Source organism: Geotrypetes seraphini, chromosome 11 (assembly GCF_902459505.1).
Source record: "Geotrypetes seraphini chromosome 11, aGeoSer1.1, whole genome shotgun sequence".
Classification (NCBI taxonomy): domain Eukaryota; kingdom Metazoa; phylum Chordata; class Amphibia; order Gymnophiona; family Dermophiidae; genus Geotrypetes; species Geotrypetes seraphini.
The window spans coordinates 93,594,868-93,619,853 of NC_047094.1; the positions used below are offsets into that span (position 1 = coordinate 93,594,868).

The following is a 24,986-nucleotide window of genomic DNA, read 5'->3' on the forward strand; positions in this document are numbered from 1 at the left end:
AAACTCTAACCCTAGACCAAATGACTAGTGGAGGGATTACATAATGACCCTTCTACACTCCCCTAGTGGTCATTGACTCCCTACCACCCTCCAAAAATCTGAATGAAACAGTACATATCTAACTCTAGAATAGCAGCACCTGGTATGGGAAAACCTAAAGCAGCACACAGGTGGCTTAAGTACCCTGGTGAGTGGGTTAGTGAGTCAAAGAGAGGTCCATAAGCCACTCTAATCACTACATGTATGGTGGAAAGTGTGTGCCCACAAAAAAACACCCGAAATCCTACTGTGCCACCTGCAGCTATAAGGGCTATTGGAGTGGTAAACAGATTTTTATTTTTATTTATTTATTTTAGTATTTATATACCACTTATTACTTAAGTGGTTTACATTCAGGTACTCAAGTATTTTTCCCTGCCTGTCCCGGTGGGCTCACATTCTATCTACTGTACCTGGGGCAATGGGGGATTAAGTGACTTGCCCAGGGTCACAAGGAGCAGCATGGGATTTGAACCCACAACCTCAGGGTGCTGAGGTTGTAGCTCTAACCATTGTGAGGGAGTTTTGGAGGGCTCACCATACATTATAAGGGGCTTATGGTGAGATGTACTTCTGGCACCCTTTATGTGACATTCACAACAAGGCCCTCTAATGTGCCCCACTGCTCTGTTGGTATGTCTGTGTGGCCAGTCCACTACAATGCTGGCCCCTCCCACATCCAAATGGTCTGGATTAGGACGTTTTGAACTAGGACAGTTTTGTGGTCAAAAATGATGAACAAAGTTGGACGTCCTAAGGTTGAACATCCTGGCCAACAAGACCTATATGGCGATTAAAAAAACCCCGATATCTTGCGGTGTTGCTGGTTTTGAAAATGGTCATTTCTCTGCTTCCGACTTTGGACATCTTGCAGGAAACATCCAAAGTTGTGTCTTGGACATTTTGTAAAACGGCCAGTGCTAAGCCCGCCCAAATCCTGCCCATAACATGCCTCCGGCACTCCCTTTGAGATGTAGGTGCACTGCAGACATAAAGCTTAGCAAAACATCTAGAAAGTTGGATTTGAAAATGGCAATTTGGACGTTTTGGAAAGAAAAATGTCCAAGTGCCACTTTATGCCATTTTTATGTTTTGAAAATGAGTCCCATAGTTACTTGGAATACCAAACTAAACTAAACTAAACCTTAGGTTTGTATACCGCGCCATCTCCATGGTCATGGAGCTCGGCACGGTTTACAGGGATTGTAATGAGAAAGGAACTCCAGGGAAAGGGTTAGATGAAGATCGGAGGAAAGAAGAATGTTAGAGAGCTAGGATGTCAGATGAGGAGGGAGAGTTAGATTTTTGAGAAAAGCCAGGTTTTCAGATGTTTACGGAAGGGTTGGAGAGCACTCAGGTTCCGAAGGGGGGAGGTAAGGTTATTCCAGAGCTCGGTGAATCTGAAGAGGAGGGAAGTCCCCAGTTTTCCTTTTAATGAGGGGAAGGATAGTTTCGATTTTTGGGTAGGTCTGGTGGTACTAAGATTCGAGGAATTCCAGGAAAGTGGAATTAATGGAGGAAGGATGCCGTGGAGGATCTTGAAAGTTAGGCCGATGCATTTGAAGTGGACTCTGGAAATTATCGGAAGCCAGTGAAGCTTGAAAAGGAGTGGTGAGACATGATCGAATTTACTTTTTGCAAAGATAAGCTTGGCCACGGCATTTTGGATCCGTTGGAGTCTGTGGAGGTTTTTCTTCGTTAGGCATATGAAGATGGGATTGTGAATGTATGGGTTTTCTGGAACTCAAGGTGACCTGCTTGACTTGCATGCTCTTAAAGTAGTTGTGTTTATTGTGATTTGTTTTGTTTTGAATGAAGTTCTTTTTATTTTATGGAGTTTGGGTTTTATGAAGTTCTTTTTTCAATATCTTTGACCTGTTCCCTCAGATAAGGCAGTATTTAAAGTTTTTAATAAACATAAACAGTTTTGGCCAGATGTGTAACCTATACATTTGTGGAAACTATACCTATGTGTTGTGTCTGCTATTTGCACTGATACAGAGCAGAGTGCACAGGACCTGGGTTTGCTATTTATATTAATGAAGAGCAAGACAACTAGCAACTATGTTTGAGTTTCGCACTAATGCAGAGTGGGTTCACAATATTTAATAATAATAATAACTTTATTTTTCTATACCGCTATAATCTTGCGACTTCTAGGCGGTTCACATTGAAGAGAGCTGTACAGTCAGCGAATTACAGCGTACAAATAGTGAAGGTGTCAATGAGCAGTCAGTGATTATAGAGTACAAATTAGCAAGGAAAAGATATTAATGGGTTACAGTATAATCTTAACATGTTACATTAAAGGGGCTGGAAAACCAGCAAATTACAGAATACAATTGGAGACAGAATACTGTTAGATGAAGATACATAGTATCAGCATGAAGAATGAGAGCTTTTTAAAAAGAAAGGGGGGCGTTTTTTTGACTAGGAATTAAATCTATTGAACAGAGCAGTCTTGATTTCTTTCCGAAAGGCGCCGTAGGTTAACCTGGCTCTGTCTGCAATTCACACTGGCACAGAGCAGAGTGCATGGCACTTGTATCTGCTGTTTCTATACCGTTCTCAAGCATTTTTCCCTGTCTGTCCTGGCAGGCTCACAATCTATCTAATGTACCTGGGACAATGGGGTGGGAGATTAAGTGACTTGCCCAGGGTCACAAGGAGCAGTGTAGGTTTGAGCCCACAACCTCAGGGTGCTTTTTTCACCGTATGCAGTATGCAAGAGGTGGCAGTTTTTGTACCGCACATCATGTGATGCCCTATTGACTTTTGGATTTTCTTCTCTTTGATTCACACACAGACTTGTGAGACTCCTGAAGCAGGCCAATTGGGCCGAAACATGCACATGTCGAGTCCATATTTATTGAATTAAAGAATAAAGAATCCTGTGAAATACCTAGAGTTCACCAGTCTTTGTTTGGACTTTTCCACTCCATCGTGTTTGCTAATCACACTGAAACACAGCGGTGTTCACAGCAGCTGTGTTTGCTAATCACACTGACAGAGTGGGGTTCACAGCACCCGTGTTTGCTTTACACAAGAGGTTCATTCATTCTCTGCAGTCAGCCATTTTTCTTACCTCCTTCATAGTAATGCTGGGAGGATTCTTCAAATGACCTGTCATAGCCTTGCTCAGTGTATGATGACTGTTGATATGAATAATCCCCATGACCTATAAGGAACAAGTGAGCCATGGTCACAAACCACTAATAACAAATATCTATTTTTTTAAACACCCTACATCAGGGGTGTCAAAGTCCTTCCTCGGGGGCCACAATCCAGTCGGGTTTTCAGGATTTCCCTAATGAATATGCATGAGATCTATTGCATACAATGAAAGCAATGCAAGCAAATAGATCTCATGCATATTCATTAGGGAAATCCTGAAAACCTGACTGGATTGTGGCCCTCGAAGAAGGACTTTTACACCCCTGCCCTACATTAATTAAATCAGTCTCAACCATGACAGCTTAGCAATGGTCAATATACAATCACAGCAGCTATGTGATTAGGGGTTACTATATGGATCCAGAAAAAGAAGGATGGAATAAGACATCCGGGTTTTACTTCCATTGCTTTCAATGGAAATAAAACCCGGATGTCTCAATCTGTCCTCCTTTTTCTGGAGCCATGGGGTAACCCTATATGTGATTGATAGACGACAGCAAGCAATCCTCTGACCTCAGAAATTTTATCCAAACCTCTAAAAATATCCTGAAGAGGACAACATTTCAACCCAAAAATATTTTTTCAGAAATAGAAATACTAATAAAACCTATTCAGTCACTGTGGATCTGTTCATACTAGTGGTTTTTGAATCCCTCTATGTGAAATCACATATGTATGTTGTTCCCTGTGTAAGACTCTGGGGAGACTTCACTTAGAATATTATGTACAATTCTGGAGACCGCGCTTTCAAAAAGATATAAATAGGATGGAATCGATCCAGAGGAAGGCTACTAAAGCAGTCGGTGGTCTACATCATAAGGCATATGGGGACAAACTCAAAGATCTCAATACATTGCTCCCCTGGTCATTCGCGGTCGGCGATTCGCGGTCCCAGTCATTCGTGGTATTTTCTGACCGCGAATGACCGGGCAGCCGGAGAGAGCAGCCGGAGCGCCGGCGAGTGAAGGAAATCACTCGCGGTATGCTCCGACCGCCTCTTCCTGCACTAAAGTCGAGCCTCACCAATCAGGAGCTGTGTGGTGAGGCCGAACTTTAGTGCAGGAAAAGGCGGTCAGAGCATACCGCGAGTGATTTCCTTCCCTCACCGGCACTCTGGCTGCCCTCTCCTGTCTCCCCGCTAAAAAGTGTATTCGCGGTTTTTCAAGATTCGCGGGGGTTCCTGGAACGGAATCACCGTGAATATCGGGGGAGTACTGTATATACTTTGGAGGAAAAGCAGGAGAGGGGAGATATGATAGAGATATTTAAATACCTACATGGCATAAATACACATGAGGCCAGTCTCTTTCAACTGAAAGGAAACTCCAGAGAGAGAGGGCATGGGATAAAGTCAAGAGGTGATAGGCTCAGGCATAATCTAAGGAAATACTTTTTTGCAGAACGGGTGATAAATACGCGGAATAGTGTCTGAATTCAAGAAAGTGTGGCACAGGCACCTGGGATATCTTAGGGAGTGAAGGAGATAGTGGATGCTGCGGATGGGCAGACTGGATGGGCCATTTGGCCTTTATCTACCGTCATGTTGCTATGTTCTATGTTAAAGTGACAGGCCCCTCTTATTCCACATGAGGACACATTTCCCACACCATTGAGTCTTCCGGGATCCTCACCATCAGGGTAGTACTGCTGACTCAGGGGTTCTGCGGAGCCTTGTCCATGGCCATACTGCTCACCATAATATTCCTCCTGGCCCATGTACTGCTGGGAGGAACCTGGAAAGGAAGAGAATCTCAAGAAGGTGAAAGGCAAGAAAGATACAACTTTTGTAGACAAACTAGCTTTGAATTCCTGGTTTTTGTTTGGTTAAAGAACCATAGTGATTCATTACAGGTCATCCAATTTCAGTCTACTCTATGGCTCCAAAGGCGGCCTCCCAGCAAACCTAGGCTGAGGGGAGATATGATTGAAGTTTACAAAATCCTGAATGGTGTATAATGGGTACAAGTTGACTGATTTTTTACTGTATCGAGATTTACAAAGACTAGGGGACACTCAATGAGGTTACAGAGTAATACTTTTAAAACCAATAGGAAGAAATATTTTTTTACTCAGAGAACAGTTAAACTCTGGAACACGTTACCAGAGGATGTGGTAAGAGCACTTAATGTAGCTGGTTTTAAAAATGGTTTAGACAAATTCCAGGAGGAAAAGTCCATAGTCTGCTGTTGAGACAGACATGGGATAGTAGCATGGAATGCTGCTACTATTTGGGTTTTTGCCAGGTACTTGTGACTTGGATTGGCCTCCGCAAAGATGGGATACTGGTTTAGATGGACCATTGGTCTGACCCAGTAAGACTATTCTTATGTTCTTATGAGGGTAATTCTATAAGAGGACACCTGCTGGTCATGGCGCCTACTGCAAGCCTATTCTACAAAGAAATGTAGGTGCCTACTTTCCTTTATGCAAAACTGTATTTGAAGAGTCTATGCGGGATGGTGGTTAACGGCATGTGTGGATCCCTGACGAAGCGGCAGCGAAACATGTCGGGTCCACCAGCCTAGTACAGCAACACTTTTGAAGATAAGTACACATACTTCATTAGCCGTTTTAAAAGTTATAAAAAGTGTTTAAAAAAACATAAAAGTATTGAGCATTAGCTATTAAAATTTAAGCCTTGACCGATGAGGAGGTTACACATGAATCTCCCTGTTATGAGAACATAGCCTGTATGGGACGGAGGAGGGGTGTTTCTGAGGTCTATGGTTAAAACAGAAGCAATAACACCAGATAAGGATCTAAAGGTGTAATAAAGAAAGAATACTTTAAAGGTTGGAAGCTTGGAATTGGATATTGGATTTATGCTACATGGTGATAATTCCAGGAATAAGACTTTAAATAGTGCCTTATGAGGTTGTTTAACAGATTTCATTATAGGACACTAACATAACCAGGTAGTGCTAGTCTAAATTTGGGCACCTAAATGTAGCGAGCTGCGTGCAGGCAGTGCACGCAGCATAGGACGCAAGGGAGACAGGGGTTCCAAAATTGTGTCCTGTCCATTGGCTTTGCTGCGACACAGTGGGCGGGTTAGGAGCTCTAGGTGGCTTGTTGCACAAGGCGTATATCAGGCTTGGGGTGGTCCTGGGCAAGAATGCTCTGCCCCTGTGCATGCCCCCTTGCAAATAAGTGCTATGTAAGTTAAGTGGGTATTTGCAGAGTAGTGCTTAGAAACATTCTAGCACTTATGCACATACGTCAACACATAAGTGCTAGTATTTTAGACATTTACATGCATAACACATGTAAATGTGGGTACCTAGATATGCATGAAGAGCAATTCTACAACCTATCTCGTGCATCGTTATTGTGATAATGCTGAAAACTTAACCAATTAGATATGTCTCCAGCAGAGGGTTGACAAGCACTGCCTTAACTTACCCAAAGACCTGCAAAGCTATGGTAGAGCTGGATATCATTCTCATCCTCCCATAAAGGCCAAAATTCCCTGTTTTACCTTGTTGGGATGGTCTGTAAGGGCCCAGTGGTCTCTGGCTCATCATGCTGTTGCCTTGGTTACCCTGGCTCATCATCCCAATGGAAGGCTGGCCCTGATAGTGCTGGCTCCCTGCTGCTGCTGAGTTGTAATGTGAGGTTGCCGCTTGCTGGTGCATCATAGACACTAAAGGTACAGAAAGAGCAGCGTCTGAAACGGAGACCGTTCATCCCTTACACCCACTCAGAATTACACATGAAATCATTTGCCCCTTATTGCATTTGGAACAGTTCAGTCTGATTGCATTTAATGCAAGGGCCAGAACTAGAGAAATCCTCACTTCTTGGAAATTCATCTTTTCCTCTCAGAAATTGCATTACACTGGCAGATGAATCCTTATTCTGGAAGATGAATTACTTATACCTAGGTTCTGAATCTGTACAATTGATAGATGGCCTGACTGCTCTGTCACCTTCCAATATCCACCACAAACAGTCTTTGGCAATTCAATCTGTTGATACTTTTTGTTAGGAAGGTGTTGAATAGGCAGATTTAACCAAAATTACACTTGCAAAAAGAAGAAGGGCCAACCTAGGGAAATAGGAAGGGGGGGCAAGAGGAAGGTCAGTCAGGAGAGAAAGGGTATTGCCCGGAAACCAGATTTATTTATTGCTTACACAGCAGCACCACACAGAAGAATACAAGAGGAACTTGGAGAAACAGGGAATGTAAGCAGTCAGTTCCATTTCATTAGTGGCAGGATGAGGCAGTCCTGGTTCCCTGCCCACCATCCTCAGAACGTGTTGGGACTTGCTCTTACTTTTCTAAAGAAATTGGAATGACAAATCCTTTGATATAATAAGGTAAAACCAGGATTGGATCAGCCTAGCCCTGCCTTAATAAAGGGCATTCCAGAAAGAAAAGCGTGTTAGGGACTCATGCCCACAGGTGCTGGGTGGGAGCAAAGCAGAGATAATAAGAAAGAAGAGACAGCTCATTGTATGAGCAGTAAAAACACAAAACGTATTAATTAATTAATCTAACAGCTAGGTGACAGGCTGTATTTGCATTAGATTCTTTCTTTAAATATTTCTATTAATTTTAGAAGTCACTGACTTTCTTCCCCAATTAAAGATGGCTGCCCTAGGTTTTCTGCCCCAATCAAAGATGGCTGCTAAAGGTATCTAGGAAAAGACTCAGGTTCCTGCTATTGTACATACAGTAGTGCGCTAGTTACTGAAGAAAATAAATTAGTGGCTTCAGACTAGCTGAAATTAGTTATTTAAATTCAAAATACACCAAGATTATCCCTATATAGTGCTAAAGTCTACTGCAGTCACAGCACTAGCGAAAAAGCTATCCAGCTGTGTCTATGAAACCCAGGAGGTATGATTTCCAAAAGTAGCTTTATAGAGAGGGCCCAGTTCCATATGTCTAAACTGCTCATTTCCCCCTGAGAAATTCTTCTTCATAGAAGTAAAGGACAATACATGGATTGCAGGTGATACTTTTATTCTATAAGTAGCTTTCAAGAGAGTGGCACACCCTTCATCAGCTCAGTGTAAAAATGAGACTTCTTATCTAGCTAATACAGGAAATACCACTCACCAAAGCCAGTGGCAAGTGACTAGAATTACTCTGATACAGTGGGTCACCTGTAGCCCATATACTGATTTTATTTCTTCAGTCGAGATGGACATTTGTCATTCTTTTAACAATGTCCATAATAAAATGCTGAAGAATTCCTAAAGTACCAAATCTGACATTTGCTGGTAATTTCCAATCTGGAAAACAGACAGCTAAGGTAGTAGCTCATAGCTCTGTGTAGCCTTAATTGCTCTGGTAAATATGGGTGCATAGATCAGAGCTGAACACCACTCAGATAGGGTCTGCAAATCAAGCCATTACTTCTCTGTAATGGTTCGGAGTTCTCCAATGACATTTGCATGATATGGTGACATTTTGGCCTGCCAATGATGCTACTGAATAGCTCAGCAAAGAGAACTGCCTCACCTGGGTTGGATGGCATGCTGAGATTTGCTCGGGAGACATAGTTGCCTATTGTGCCTTGGCCCTGCATTGGCACATTCTGGGAACTGGGCACCGTGTGGCTGTACCCAGGCCCAGAAGCGTGACTGCTGACTGTCATGCTCATGGAAGTGGTAGGCAGAGTGCTGTGCCCTGACTGCTGCATGGACACGTGGTTAGGACCTAGAAAGAAAAGCAAGTCACCAAGAGAGAGAGGTAGTCCGGGTTCCAAACACACAGAATAAGTGCTGTGCAGAGGGGAATCTTTAATCTAGATAGCAGGTAAAATACAGGTTTCCCTTTTCAAGAGCTACTTATTTAGTCCTTAGTTGAGGTTCCCAGAGGACTCCAGCTCTTATGTTTTTTCCTATATATCTATAATAAGGGGGAAACCAGGAGCAGATCAGTCATTCCCCTGTCACCTGGAGGCATCTATCAACCCCAGTCCCTCACATGTCTACTGATAGAATGACTATTAGTTGTATATCATTTGGGGACAATTTTCTGTGATAGAGTGGCCCCCTTTCTGGACTTAGAGTATGTATAGAGAGAAAGCAAAGCAAGGGACTGCCACATTTACTCATCTTTCAGGAAACCTAAACTGACATTTGGTTGCTTCATGACCCACCTAACTATCAACTCACAATTCACTTCAATTTTTACAATAGTTCAAAGGGTTCAAAGACAATAGTTCAAAGGGGGCGTGCACTGATTAATATGGAGTCCTTTGAATGTGTACATGTATTGAGTCTTGTTATCTGTCTGATTATCTCTTTGGATGAACAGAGGCTGCAGATAGTAAATAAGATGGGGAAAAAGCAATGGAGGGGGAAGGAAAAGAGATGAGGAGAGTAGGGGGAAGGATAACGAAGGCCCATAACATCAGCCAGGCATGTAAAACCACAAGCAGCTCATCAATTTCTGCTTTTTATGGGTGATTAGACTTAGAGGCATTGTTTTAGGATGGGGAGGGTCTAAATCAGGGGTGTCAAAGTCCCTCCTCAAGGGCCACAATCCAGTCGGGTTTTCAGGATTTCCCCAATGACTATGCATGAGATCTATTAGCATACAATGAAAGCAGTACATGCAAATAGATCTCATGCATATTCATTGGGGAAATCCTGAAAACTTGACTGGATTGCGGCTCTCAAGGAGGGACTTTGACACCCCTGGTCTAAATGAATAATGAAATGGAATGAATTATGCAGATTACTTTTGTTTGCTGAGACATGATTTGGGTTTTGTTTGCCAGGCCTCCAAAAGTAGTCATCTCACAAATACTAGTTTAAGGATTACACATAACAAAAAATTGAAAATGTTCAAGAAATAACCTGCATCCTTTGGATCCTACTCACCCTGAACAGGAGGCTTAATCTTCCTGTTTGACAATGGTCATAACATGACTGTGTTCCCTACTAAGCTCTGATGGTGAGGCTCTAACACATTCCTGCCCCTGAAAGCCACAACCAATCTGAGTAAAAGGCCAGGAAGGGCCATCCTACACTTATAGCTCAGTGTGTGGTGCAGTGGTTAGAGTTACAGTCTCAGCACCCTGAGGCTGTGGGTTCAAATCCCTTGCTGCTCCTTGTGACCCTGGGCAAGTCACTTAATCCCTTCATTGCTCCATGTACACTAGATAGAGTTTGAACCCACCGAGATAGATAGGGAAATAGGATAAAGTACCTGAATGTAAAACCACTTAGGATATAAGTGGTACAATATATAAATAATGAAATAAAATAAATATATCTTAGCCAAAAAGAGGCTGAGGAAGTCTACCCCAACCCCCATTTCATGAGAACTGACAATTTGTTATCCAAAGACTCTCCTCAGCTCTATTCCACTCAATGAAATAGTTTGTGTTTGCAAAATACTGTAATAAGGGGCTCCCAGAAACCCCCTCCCCAAAGGCCCTATCCTCAGTACCATTGTGGGGAATTGCAGAAGAAACTGATAAATAATTATATTTTACACAGTGTTACATTGCTCTTAGGCATTCTATGGATAAAGAAATTCCTGTGTGTTCTGAGAGGTGAGTGAAAAGGTTTTTTTCATGCAGCCCTTAGCTGGGGAGCTCACCATTACTGATTTGACTGTGCATGAGTGAGGAAGGAGGCAGGCCACCCCCAATGGTATCGCTGAGGCTGCTCTGCCCATGCAGGGGCTGGCTTGATCCACTTTGGTTCATCCCACCTGGGCCCAAGTTCATATTTTGGGTCGGTGGCTGGAAACAACATGAGAAGAAGAAATGAGATTACAGAGCAAACCAATGCAAAATCAAAAAAATAACTGTGCTTCCATAAGTCTACGGTTAAGTATCTAACTTTAGGCGTGCACACTTATGCTATGTAAATGGCTGGCATAAATGCTCACACCTAACTGTAGGCAGTCAGGTGTGCAAATGCAAGTATGTAAATGCCAGGCACACCCCTGACCCACCCTTGCCTCACCTTGCAATTGCACACATTGACAGTCTATAAAAGACGCCCAAAGTTAGGTGCCTAGTTCGGTGTGCCCAGCCCAGGGGTAGGTAATTTCAGTCTTTGAGAGCCGGAGCCAGGTCAGGTTTTCAGGATATCCACAATGAATATGTACGAGATGGAGTTGCATGCGCTGCCTCCTTGAGATGCAAATCTATCTCATGCATATATCATTGTGGATATCCTGAAAACCTGACCTGGCTCCGGCTCTCGAGGACCGGAATTGCCTAGCCCTGGCCTAGCCGATCTAGGATCAAACTTAATTATTTAAAAAGCTTAATTGGCACCGATGACAAGCAATTAGCACCTCATAATTTGCTTAAATTAAAATTAATTGGATGATAATAATAAGTGGGTTTTCATGTTTTTTTCTGAAAGATTGCTATGATGGCGAATTCAGGAGGAGGTTGCTTAGGGTGTTGTTCCAAATGCCTGCTTGGAAGTGGCATCCCTTGGGCGTTGGCATTTGGAACAGCACCCTAAGCAACCTCCTCCTGAATTTGCCTAGATCGGTAGAGGCCTACCACTTTCAGGTGGGTGCCTAATCCAAGGTTAGGGATGAATTGTGGGCATGTTTTTCATGTAGGCCAAGAAAATCCTGGCACAAATAGGGTGTGCCTGAGATTTGGATGCCTACCGGTGCCTAAGTCCACTTTTGGCACCACTAGGCGCCAACTTAAGCTTGACATACACTGTGTGCTGCGTTCCTTGATTTTTAGAATTGAGACCACATTTTATAGCATATTGACTAATGGGAGTTATGTACATAACTTCTAATTTGTGCCAATTAGCATCTAATTATTCAATTATATTATGCACATAACTGACCTTTTTCTATAATTTGGGCTTGCAACTTTGCATGCTAAACATCAAATAGAGTACACAAGTATATAGAACAAAGGGGTATGTGTGTACTTGTGAATTCTGCCCAAACTTTGCTCCATTGCACACACTATACATAACTTCACATACGTTTTACACTGTCAATATTTTATAAGATGTCATTCACATAAGGTGTAGGAATGACTTTGTAATCATTAATCTTTCACTTAGAGTGAAGATGGCAAATTTCTTCCTTGTGTTTGTTTTTATACAAGGGCATCAGTTAGTTCAACTAATGCAAATAATTCCAAGTAAATCTGGAAAAGAAGCAAGACATGTTCCACTGATTATAGCTGGGACAAGCTCCCTCTCATAAGAACATAAGAATCTCCATCCTGGGTCAGATCAAAGATCCAGCTAGTCCAGGGATCTCAAAGTCCCTCCTTGAGGGCCGCAATCCAGTCGGGTTTTCAGGATTTCCCCAATGAATAAGCACTGAAAGCAGTGCATGCACATAGATCTCATGCATATTCATTGTGGAAATCCTGAAAACCCGACTGGATTGCGGCCCTCAAGCAGGGACTTTGAGACCCCTGAGCTAGTCCAATGTCCTCTTTCTAACCGTGGCCAATCCAGGTTGCAAGTAGCTGGCAGGATCCCAAAATGCAGCTCTTTGGACTGACTCTTGAAGCCAGAGGTGCTTCCTGTTCAGCCACATACCAGACTTCAATACAGCTTAGTAGCTGTAACAGGTTAAGGAGTTTTCCCTCCCCATGCAAATATTATACCCCAGGCAGCAGGAAGTGCTAATTAAATGTGGAACTACAGGTCCCAGCATGAACTGGGCTATGGAGCTCAGTGTTGAGTCCCATGGGGTGGGACTCACAGAAGAGAAGTATTCCTACCCAGGCTGGTTTTATTCTAGAGAGGTTCCTGTAGGAGAAAGAGGAACTCTTACATTTTCCCAAGAGATAGGCGGAGACAGGCTTTGGGAAAACAGACTGGTGCCTGTAGCAGTTTGGCTGAGGTAAGCCAAATTCATTCTATTTTGTATAAGGCAAAAGATAACAAATAAAAACTATCTTTATATGCAATTGTACCTTGGCTGTATATATTAACCACTAAATGACTTAACAAAATGGATCACTCAATCTAACTAATTATCCCTTCTTCATTACTCCCCATACTAAATGCCTCTGCTTTTCCTTATCGAACACTGCAGTATGTATCACCACCGTATGTAACACTGCTGTATGTAATATCGCTGTAAGTAACTTACAGCAAATGTAACTTCATTGCAAATGTAACCTAGCTGTAAAAATAACTTCACTGTAAATGCAGTGTCGCCAAAAATGTAACTTCGCTGTAAATGTACAGTCTCTTCATCTGTTAACCACATAGAACTTCCATGGTAATGCAGTATACAAGAATAAAGTTATTATTATTATTATTATGCTGTCCTTTCTGGGCAAGCCAGGCCAGTCTTCCATATATGGTGTTTCTGCCTGGTTTTTAGCTTCTGCTGCAGAGAAGCTGACCAGAGGTCTGTAGAGGTTGGGGACCTCAATACAGAAAGTTGTTGTTTTTTGTTTTTGTGGAACAGCCTAAGGAGACAAGCTCCGGCTGAAGTTTAGCAAGAAAATTTAGAACAGATATTTAGAGCCAAACTGGCAGGAGTTGTTTTCTTTCTTTTTGTTTTGAGTCAAGAGAAAATAAAAAAAGGAAAGAGCTTGTGTGTATACAGCTCCAACATGCTGACAGGCTTAATTAAGCCACTGTTGGCACCTGATAAACCAGCAGCCTGTCTGTGTATTGCAGCAGTGAGAGAGTGAGAGCTGCCTTAATTATCCCACTGAATTCAGCTGTAGGAACATGAACTGTTAGAAAGCCTGGAGTGGATTTATGATAAAGGCTGTGCAAGAGGAGGTGCAGCTTGCTGCCAAAAGGAAACAAGTGTTTACTTTAAAAATTGTGACTGCTACCTATGTATGGAATAAAAGCAGTGGAATTTCTGCAGGGAATTCATTACTCCAGATTACACTGGTGAGAGACCAGACTCTGAGAACCCAAAATGGGAATTTGGGAGCAAGAGAGTTAAAAAACCTGGCTAATCTTGCAACAGAATCCTGGAAAGGTCAGAGGAGCACAAGAGATTACGTGCCCTGGTGCCAGTAGACAACCAGGAGGCAGTCAAGGGACTGGACAACAGAAAGAAGCAGGTTTTAAACCTAGGAGAGTATGGAAATAGAAGCCCAAAAGTTCCAAGAAGGGAAAGGAGACCAGTGAGGGGCACCAGCTGGCAGTCCAAACACTGACTCGGGGACAGCCCAAGAGAAGGAGCCCGATCAAACCCTGTGATTTGGAGCCCACTGAAAGATGGAATGGGATATCTGCCATGGTGTCTCAGCTGGAAAGAGACTGAGCTCCATGAGGACTACCTGGAAGAGGTCCAAAGACCAACTCCAGATCTAGCTACTGAGCTAGATTAGGTTAAAGACTTGTTAGAAGACCATGGAGTTGAATATGTAGCTAAATTAAGGGAGGAAAAGAAAAACCTCCAGAGGCAACTGGTGGAAGTCCAGGACCAGTTGTTTAGGCAAAAGGAAAGTACGCAAGAGACTTGAGAAGCCAACAAAACTGTTCAGAGTCAGCTGATTGAGATGGAAGTATCTAAGAATAAAATAGTGAAAGAACTGAATGAGGAAATTGGCAACTTCTGATCAAGGAATGAAGTATTGTCCCAAAAGTTAAAGGAACAAGTCTGCCTTGTAACAACAGTCCAGAGGGATGACTATCAGGCCACAGCAGAGGCTGTAAATGCCAAAGTGGAGCAGCTGCAGCAGGAGTTGGCAGCAACAGTGCCATGCTGGCAGTTAGTGCTGCCCGATTCAGGAAAAAAATTTTTGATTTGATTCAGCCTATTGAATTAGTTTTTCAATTCGATTTGATTTTTCTGCCCAATTGGGTGTTTTGGGGTTTTTTTTTCCAAACATCCTGGTGGGTTTATTTTATAGCCTCTTCGCCCCCTTTGCCTTCTCCTAACTACACTGGCGCTGTGGTGTAAACAAAATAAACAAACAAAAAAGACTTTTCCTCTCTCTGTTAAATCCTAGCTCACGTTTGCGGTCTAATACCAGCTCTGTCAGGATACACGTTTCAAATCTTACATACTGTAATCACAAAACAGAAAATAAAATTAGTTTTTCTACCTTTTGTTGTCTGGTCATTATTCAGATCTTGTTGGTCCCAGACTCTGGTTGTCTTCTGATAACTTGCCAGGGTCTCCTTCTTTCTTCTTTCTCCATGCTAACCATCCATCTCTGTCCTCCCCTTCCGTTTCCCTTCCCTCCCCAGGAGGTCTGGCATCTTTCCTTTTTTTCATCTCCCTCCACAGATCCACCTTTTCTTAACTACCCTTTCATCTAGCATCTCTCCCTCCTTCCCCACCATCCTAGGGTCCACCATCTCTCCCTTTCTTTTCCCAACTACCCTCCTATCCAGTATCTCTATCCCCCCCTCCACATCATCCCTTGTGTCCAACTTCTCTCCCTTTCTGTTCCTTCCCTCTCTAAATCCCATTGTCAATCATCTCTCTCCCTCTCCTCTATTTTCAGAGCCATTATTTCTTTCCCCCCCCAAAGTCCGGCATATGCATGTCTCTTTGAACCCCCCCTTCCCTCCCTCCCTCCCTCCATGTACTTCTACACCAGGGCCCCCCTCCCCTGAAGACCTGCCTGTCCCCCAACCCTTAAAGGCCTGTGCCACCATCCATGAAGGCCTGTTTCCCCCCTGAAGGCCTGTCCCATCCCCCACCCTGAAGGACTGCTCACCCCCCCCCAGAAGGCCTGCGTGTTCCCCCTGGCCTTCCAATGGTGTCCGGCTTCCCCCCTGGCCTCCCCGCACCATTTACCTTATAGTAGCAGCTTGCAGACAAGATCGCGGTGCTAACAATCTTTGCACTGCTTCAGAGCTGTTTCCTCTGCTCCGGTCCCACCCCTCCTCTGACATCAGAGGCAGGATCGCGGCGGAGGAAACATTGCTAGCATTGTGATCTTGTCTGCAGGCTGCTACTATAAGGTAAACAGTGCGGGGAGGCTGGGGGGGGGAAGCTAACAGCAGCACTTCCCAACTGATCCTCCCCCTCACCCTCTAAAGCAGGTGCGGCAGCAGCCAGCCAGCAAGAGCAGCGCTGCCGCTCTTGCTTTAGAGGGCCAAGGAGGAGGGTCAATCAAATCGGGAAGCCAATTTTTTTTTTTTTAAATCGATTCGAATTGTGAATCGGGTAGCACTACTGGCAGTATACCAGACTGCAGGAGCAGGTAAATGAAGCAGAATTGTGAGGCAATGAAAGCCAAGGCAAGAGGGCTGGAAGAGCTGAATGGCAAGCTCCAAAGAAAGTTACAAGAGATACACTTCTGGGAGGAGGAAGATGTGAAGATGGCTGGGAAAACCCAGAAAGAGTATACTCAGCTACGAAAAGAGAATTATGTGTTGTTCCAGAAGTTGGAGGAGACCCTGGCTCAGCTTTCTACCAAAACTGCCATGAGACAGGAGTGCCAGAAACAAGTAGAAAAATTAGATTTGGAGCTACAAGTCATTCAGAAGCAGCTAAGAAAGAGACAGACCCATCAAATGGAAGAAGAATCAACCCAAGGTCCAGGGAAGTGGCTTCCCGATGCCCTTATGGTTCTAAGAGAGACTACCTGGAAAGAGAGTAACCAAGGGCATAATTCCTCTCTGCCTGCACAAGTTATCACTGGAGTAAGGCTGGCCCTGTGATCACCATGATCCTTTGTTGTTGCAACTAGGTCTGGTTTTCAAAGTAGGCATAATATAGTCATTAACCTTCCTACCCTCTAAACAGCCAAATGTTTGGGGATATTAATGATGCCAGGGCTGGCTCAGGGGACTTTACTCTTGTATATGGAATAAAGGCAACACGCATTAAACTTTAAACAAGTCGGAGAAACCACTGAATAGTAGGATTGTAGTAGCAGGGTGGAGGAGTAGCATAATAGGAAACTGGGGACAGGAGAACTGGGTTCAATTGCCACTGCAGCTCCTTGTGACTCTGGGCAAGTCACTTAACCCTCCATCCCCCCAGGTACAAAATAAGTACCTGTATAGAATACGTAAGCCACTTTGATTGTAACCACAGAGATGCAGTATATTAAATCCCATCACTTTTCCCTTTATTTGTATCTGCTTAATTACTAAAATACAGTCTCATGACTTATACACTCATGACTTATAATCTCATGATTGTACCACATGGCCTTGAAACCTTTTTTCTCAGACACAAATTAAAAAAACCTCTTCAGTACATTTGGCCCATGAGTTGTTATGCTGTCTTTGTCTGCTCATTTGGTTTTTACTCAGTTTTTCTTAGATAAACAAAAGAAATACATATTTTAATTATCAGAAAGAAGAAACAGGCTCGAACTATGAACATGTGTGCGCATGCTGGGCAGACCGGTACTTACAGCTGGAAGCAGCGACTGCATATTCTGATTAGAGTCTGCTATTGTGGCCAGGTACACCAGGTTCCTGTGCAAGATTTGTTGGTACCTGAGATAGAGGAGCAAGTGTTATTCACTGCAATGTTACTCAGAGAGCAGGAGCAAATATTGCAAGGTAGGATCACATGGAAGAGCGAGAGGAAATGTTACCAGTGCAAGACAATATCACATGGGAGACTGGGAGCAAATGTTATTCAATGCAAGATAAGATCACCCAGGGATTAATCTTACAAATATATCAACTTTTCAGGAAACCCAGACTGAGTGTGTTTTAGATATATTTGCATACATTGAACATAAGAACCAGGTAAATTCTTGCATTTTATTTCTTCTGGGAACCAGACTTATTTGGGGACCAAAGTGATTAGAGCTCATAATCACTATAACCGCAACCCATTAAATTAAACGTATCGAGCACAAACAATAACCTATATCCACAGTGGAGCTGTAACTCCAGGATTTTCAAAGCCATAAGTGATCAATAGCATTAACTGACCTATATACATGGGCCAATCCACATTTCAGTCTGATATACATCCCCCCTCTCTCTAGACAGAGACAAAGATATAGTACAGATTCTGTCAGTTACATAATAGTCTCCACATTGCTCTGTTCCTGCATCTGTTGTTGAGTTCTGAAAACATTGATCCAGTCCTGGTTTTGCCCCAAGGTCCATTATATATTAATGAAAATATAATCCAGCTTTCTAGGAGAAATAAGAGCTACAACTCAAGGGCCTCAGAACAACCTGGGCTCTGAAACATTTTTCCTTCTTGATTCCATTGCTTCTCATACTGTTCACCCTTCCCAGTCTTCTTGCTCACTGCAAACCCATATACCATCACCTTCACTGTCCACATCTTCCAGCTCATCAATCATTCTCTCTTTACTCTGAGCATTGGAACTCTCATCCATCCCTCATCTCAAGCTCATCGGCTTCACGGCACCTCCATTTCCTGGGCTTCTCATCTTCCTTCCAGCCAGAAGCATCACTTCCTATCCTGTCCCTTCAAGGCAACTTCTACTCCATCTGAGCACTTCAACCCATCACAGCTGCAGCCTTATCTCTGCTCCACTTCTTCCAACCTCTTCTCTGTCTTTCTCTTTTTCCCCGTGACATGCCCGCTTTGTCTCCAGTAAGCTTGCCTACATTCATGACCGCTTTAACTCTCATTCCCAGCATCCTCTTTGTCTGAATCCTGGCTTTCTCCTGAGGCTTAGGTGTGCCTATATGCAGTTATAGAATTAGTGCTCAGCACATAGCACTGGTGCACCTAAAATGAGGCACCAAGTTATAGAATTCCTACCTCTGTATACAAATCTCTCATTGCATTTTTAAGTCAGGTTTTCAGGATATCTGCAATGAAAATGCATGGAATAATCAGCATATACCATCTTTCCAGTGTATACAAATTTAGCTCATACATATACATTGCAAGTATCCTGAAAATATAGTTGTAGAATTCCAGTGAAGATCATTAGCTGGTTCTGTTTTCAGGATAATTCAGTCAAGTTCTGTTATTGCTTCACTTCCATGCAGGCAATATTTTTATTAAGGGCATCTAAACTACAAGTCCACAATGCAATGTGGAAAGAGGAAGAAGGGCAAATAAGTACTGGATCAACCTGTCCTGAAAAAATTGGAGCCAGCTAACACTATACTCTAGATAAGAATTGGGAAGAACTGCTGTTTGTGCAACATGTAAATCTGCCATTTTCTGAGTGTTTTATATTTGTTTCATTTGATGTTTGTTTTCAGCTGTTTTATGTTTTCTATGTTTTGTACATTTATTTTTAACCTATCTAGAGTTGAGGATAGAGCAGGCTAACAGACCTGTTAATTTATAACATTTTATTGAAGGAAATAATGTAATACAAATAGATTTAATTGCAAATAGATTCACAATTATAATATTTACATACATATTTCTATCATTCCTTCAAAATATTTCCATATGACCCAAATCAACCCCCCTACCACCCCCACCTCCCTTCCCCCTCCATTTTCCCCCTCCAATTCACATTGTATTGAAGTAATTAATAAAACTATAATATAAAATGAAATTTACATTCCTTCAATATATATTTCAATATGACTATTTCATCCTTCCCCCTACACCCCCTGATTCCCCCCCCCCCACACACACTTTTGAATGGAAGATGACACATATTACCAGGTATTACAAAGTTATAAATGTTTCCAAAGCTTCAATGTAAAATATTAACAATCATACTTCGTGCACTAGAGGAAAGATTTTGAATATATGGATCCCAAATTTAAAAAATAATAAAAATTGTGTACGTCTTGGAAACTTGCTTACATCCCTAACTTCAAATAAATTAAACAATGAAGATTCCTCCAATGCCAAAAACTAGGAGGATCTTTCTGTAAGAAATAATGAAATATCTACTGTGAGAATTTTGAGATTACAAAAAAAAACAACAACCCTATAACTTCTAATTATATGATACCTATGGCTGAAAACCTTACATACAGTCCTTTAAGTCAAATTGGACAGCTCTCTATCACTAACTCATCCCTAAGCATTCTGAGATATGCAGTGCTGTATTTCTAACAGGATAACCAGGAAGGCTATTTACAAAACATAAGTGAATGATGGATCTGAACTGTGGCTAGCCAACAAGTCTGGCAAAAAAAAATTTTTCAGAGAAAAGAAAGGTCTTTAGACTCTGGGGATGACAGAGAAATTTTAGAAATCAAGAACTGTTTACTAACTCCACACTAGAGAATGACACAGGGACAAATTTTTCCCCATACTCGCAGAATCTAAATTTCCCCTTCCCCGTGAGTTTTGTCGCTGTCCCGGTCCTTGCCCCATTCCTGTAAACACTGCCTTAACCGCACAAGCCTCGAACACTTATGATTTTAAAGTGTTTGAGGTTTGTGCAGATGAGGACAGAGCTTAGGCACTGGTGGAATGAGGCATTATGACATCACAATCTGAGCTTGCAGGAAAGGAGCAGGGACAGGAAAAGAACTCGCAGGGACGGGAAAATGAGTTCCCGCGGGGACGGGGAAAAATTTGTCCCCGTTTCATTCTCTACTCCACACCCGGTGAAGAATGGATTTCTACATGTGCTGTTGCTCTTTGGTTAATGCTCAGTACTGTGCTGTACTTACTGAGTGCATTCTGCAGTTTTGCCCTTGCTCTGATAGTCCATAATACATTGTATCAGGTGATGATTTTCATCTAGCATCTGGATAAAAAATACAAAGAATTGATAACAGTTATCAGAAAAACTTCACAACATCACAATTTTTAAATAATTCTGCTACTTTACATAGAAAAAGAACACAATAGCAGGTAAGTTTCAAGTTTTTATTTTGATTTGATGAATCGCTTATTTAATTTACTAAGCGAATTACAAATTTTTAAAAGTATAAGCACATACTAATTAATTATTAAAAATAATAGGTTAAACTGACAGACTTATTCTATAGACCACGCTAGACTACCCATCTGACAAATTTTAATATAATTTGGGGGAAAATTCATGAAAGGGCGTTAACATGTGCAATCATGTTAGTGCACACTAACCACTAACAATGGACACCTACCAGCTAATTTGCTTTGTTTTAATTGGTTTTTAATAGCACTTTCAATTATCAACGCCAATTTAAAAAAAAAATTAACCCCCCCTCGTTTACAAAACCACGATAGCAGTTTTTAGCGCAGGCCTGCACGCCGAATGCTCTGCGCCGCTCCCATCGCTCATAGGAACTCCATGAATGTCGGGAACAGTGCAGGGCATTCAGCGTGCCAGCCTGCACTAAAAACTGCTATCGCAGTTTTGTAAAAGGGGGAATAAGTTAGATGTCTCTTGGGGCATAACGATGAGCCAAAGATGATCTACTTAAATTTGTAACTATGTCCTAGCTGTATTAATAACTATACTGATCTACCTGTACTAGCAATCCTATTGAATGTCTATGTCAAATGGTCCATTGTAACTTCCTGGGTAACTCACCCAACCTCTTGTAATGTAATCCGGCCTTGAAATGAGTAGGTAAAGGTAGAATTGAAAACCTGATTAACATAACATAAGATGATATTCCTATGGGTGTCTTTAGTGGTTAGCATGCACTAAAGTGCATAACACCCTTTCATGCAGTTCATGAGTACTACCTGTTGGATAGTTGAAAATGGCTGACCATTGAACGTGAATGGAATCAAATCTCCTATTAAGAGGTCCAGGGTAAAGAATGACCTACTTTCTGGCAGACATGGTATGCTGGGATCTTAGTACTTTTATTCATTCTCATACTAAGCAATGGAAAACATTTTCCCAAGTTCAATCTGAATCTCTACTGCCCTCATCTCGATTTTTTTTGCATGGCTTCAACTTCGATCGGCAAGTCATAGCTCTATTCCTATTGATATATTGCAGCCAGCGCCAGATATTTCCCATTTACAACCTAAATTAATGTCTGCTGGTCATATACCTTCAAACATATATAAATATTTTAAAGGTACCCTCTATGCGAATTTGGTTAGCCTTCAAAAACAATGGTCCCTTGAAATAGGGGAATCTATCCCTGACAGTGAATGGCGCCTTCTCTGTAACGGCTTGTTTAAATCTTCTAGGTCAGCCTTGACTTGTCAATCATTGTTTTTCTTATTACACAGAGCCTTATGGACGCCTATTAGATCCTCTTACATAGATAAAACTATATCCAAAAACTGTTGATCTTGTTCCCTGTCCTTGGGCACATTTCGACATATACTCTTTGACTGTTTCTTTTCATAAAGTTACTGGCTACAAGTTTGGAAAACACTTGGTAAAATATTTCATTTTGATGTGCCTTTATCTTATAAATGCATTATTTTGAAAAGTATTTGCTTTTCTGACCTCTCTGATGATGACTGTAAATTACTTGACACCTTGTTGGCAATGGCCTTATAAACTGTGTATGCTTCTTGGAAAGATCTCAAACAACTGTCTCATGGTAAATGGTGGAATTTATTATGTTTAACATATAGATATGCAGCGTACATAGCAAAAAAATCAGACTCTATGCATGTATTTTCACTTAAGCGGTACTCATTAAAAGTGTTCTTGGCTTTGCCGCACTCAGTGGCTTAAGTTTAAATTCCGATCTTAAAATCTATGTATTTCTTTTGACTTTACGAGGACTGCTTGTATGCTCATTTCCCCTTTCCCCCCTCCTTTGTTTTCCTCTCTTTTGTCAAACTTGCCATTCACTGTACATGCTGCTAATGTTGTTTGGTATTTAAAAAATTGCAAATAAACTTAGACTTAAAAAAAAAAAAGAATGACATAGGGACAAATTTGTCTCCATCCCTACAGGAACTCAATTTCTCCATCCCTGCAGATTTTGTTGCTGCCCCTGTCCCATTCCTGTAAGCTCTGCCTTAACCGCACAAACCTCAAACACTTATGATTTTAAAGTATTTGAGGTGTGTGGAGATGAGGGCAGAGCTTGCAGGAATGGGGCAGGGACAGGAAAAGAACTTGTGGGGGACAGGATGGGAAAATGAGTTCCCAAGGGGTCGAGGAAAAATTTGTCCCCATGTCATTCTCTAGTCCATAAGAACATAACATAAGAACATAAGAAGCGCCATCTCCGGATCAGACCTTCGGTCCATCAAGTCCGGCGATCCGCACACGCAGAGGCCCTGCCAGGTATACACCTGGTTTATTTTATAGCCAACCATACTTTATATGCCTCTCTCAAGGAGATATGCATCTAGTTTGCTTTTGAAGCCTAGGACTGTCGATTCTGCAATAATCTCCCCTGGGAGAGTATTCCAGATGCCAACCACTCTCTGTGTGAAGCAGAACTTTCTGACATTAGTCCTGAACTTGTCCCCCCTTAGCTTCATTTCATGTCCTCTTGTCCGTGTCAAATTGGACAATGTAAATAATCTTCTCTGCTCTATTTTGTCGATTCCTTTCAGTATTTTGAAGGTCTCGATCATATCCCCACGCAGTCTCCTTTTCTCAAGGGAGAACAATCCAAGTGTTTTAAGTCGATCCTCATATACCAGTTTCTCCATACCCTTCACTAGTTTGGTTGCTCGTCTCTGCACCCTCTCCAGCAGTTTTATATCCTTCTTTAGGTAGGGAGACCAATGTTGGACGCAGTATTCCAAGTGGGGTCTGACCATTGCCCTATAAAGCGGCATTATAACTTTCTCCGATCTACTCGAGATTCCTTTCTTTATCATGCCCAACATTCTATTTGCCTTCTTTGCCGCTGCCGCGCATTGTGCTGACGGCTTCAGGGTCCTATCTATCAGTACACCCAGATCCCTTTCTTGTACACTTTTTCCCAGACTTGCACCTGACATTCTGTACTCATATTCCTTATTCTTACTGCCTAAATGCATTACCTTGCATTTCTCCACGTTGAACTTCATCTGCCATTTCTCCGCCCATTTTTCTAACCGACACAAATCGCTCTGGAGTTCCTCACTATCCTCCTGCGATCTGATTGCCCGGCAGAGTTTTGTGTCATCTGCAAACTTGATGATCTCACTGGATGTTCCGTTTTCCAAGTCATTGATATAAATATTAAAAAGGATCGGTCCAAGTACTGAGCCCTGGGGTACACCACTAGTCACTATCTCCCAGTCGGAGAACTTCCCATTAATGCCCACTCTCTGCTTCCTGTTATCCAGCCATTTGCCTATCCATCTTTGTATATCTCCCTCTATGCCATGGCTTTGTAGTTTCCTGAGAAGTCTTTCGTGTGGAACTTTGTCGAACGCTTTCTGGAAGTCCAAGTATATTATGTCCACCGGCTTTCCACTATCAATTTGCTCGTTCACGGTCTCAAAGAATTGGAGTAAATTCGTCAAACACGATTTCCCTGTCCTGAATCCATGTTGACTGGGTTTCATCAAGTCGTGTGTGTCCAAGTGCTGAACTATGCTATCCTTGATCAGTGATTCAATCATCTTGCCTGGGACAGACGTAAGACTCACAGGTCTATAATTGCCCGGTTCTCCTCTTGATCCTTTTTTGAAAATTGGCGTGACGTTCGCTTTCTTCCAGTCGTCTGGTATCTGACCAGTTCTGATTGACAGGTTTGCAAGTTTTTGCAATAACTCTCCGATTTCAACCTTCAATTCCTTCAAGACTCTTGGGTGAATTTCATCCGGTCCAGGGGATTTGTCACTTTTAAGTTTGTCGATCTGGTAGTATATCTGATCTAAGTTCACTTCAACTGTGGTGAGGCTGTCCTCTATTTCTCCTGTAAACAGTTTCTCCGCTTCAGGTATTGTTGAGGTGTCCTCCTTCGTAAAGACGGACGCAAAGAAGGCATTTAGTTTGTCTGCGATCTGTTTATCTTCCTTGATGTACCCTTTTCTTCCCTTGTCGTCCAGGGGTCCCACTGCCTCTTTTGCAGGTTTTTTCCCCTTCACGTATCTAAAGAAGGGCTTGAAGTTTTTGGCCTCCCGGGCTATTTTTTCCTCATAG

The 24,986-nt window shown here is 42.3% G+C and overlaps 1 protein-coding gene and 1 long non-coding RNA gene across 7 annotated transcripts in view; one reads left to right on the forward strand and one right to left on the reverse strand.

Annotated features, from left to right (window-relative positions):
- SS18L1 (SS18L1 subunit of BAF chromatin remodeling complex) overlaps positions 1-24,986 on the reverse strand; it is a 54,025-nt gene that overhangs the window by 11,402 nt on the left and 17,637 nt on the right. For 5 of the 6 annotated variants that reach the window (XM_033963929.1, XM_033963928.1, XM_033963926.1 and 2 more), the window contains exons 2-8: positions 20,662-20,738; positions 17,484-17,568; positions 10,778-10,922; positions 8,684-8,881; positions 6,692-6,856; positions 4,845-4,946; positions 3,125-3,217 (exon numbers count right to left, since the gene is read on the reverse strand). In XM_033963929.1, the coding sequence (XP_033819820.1) occupies positions 3,125-3,217; positions 4,845-4,946; positions 6,692-6,856; positions 8,684-8,881; positions 10,778-10,922; positions 17,484-17,568; positions 20,662-20,738 (865 nt within the window). The remainder of the gene's footprint in view (positions 1-3,124; positions 3,218-4,844; positions 4,947-6,691; positions 6,857-8,683; positions 8,882-10,777; positions 10,923-17,483; positions 17,569-20,661; positions 20,739-24,986) is intronic. The other variant, XM_033963927.1, reaches the window with a different exon arrangement.
- Positions 12,910-24,986, forward strand: part of LOC117369406 — a 28,140-nt gene continuing 16,063 nt past the window's right edge. The window contains exon 1 of the long non-coding RNA XR_004541139.1: positions 12,910-13,027. This is a non-coding gene — a long non-coding RNA (uncharacterized LOC117369406). The remainder of the gene's footprint in view (positions 13,028-24,986) is intronic.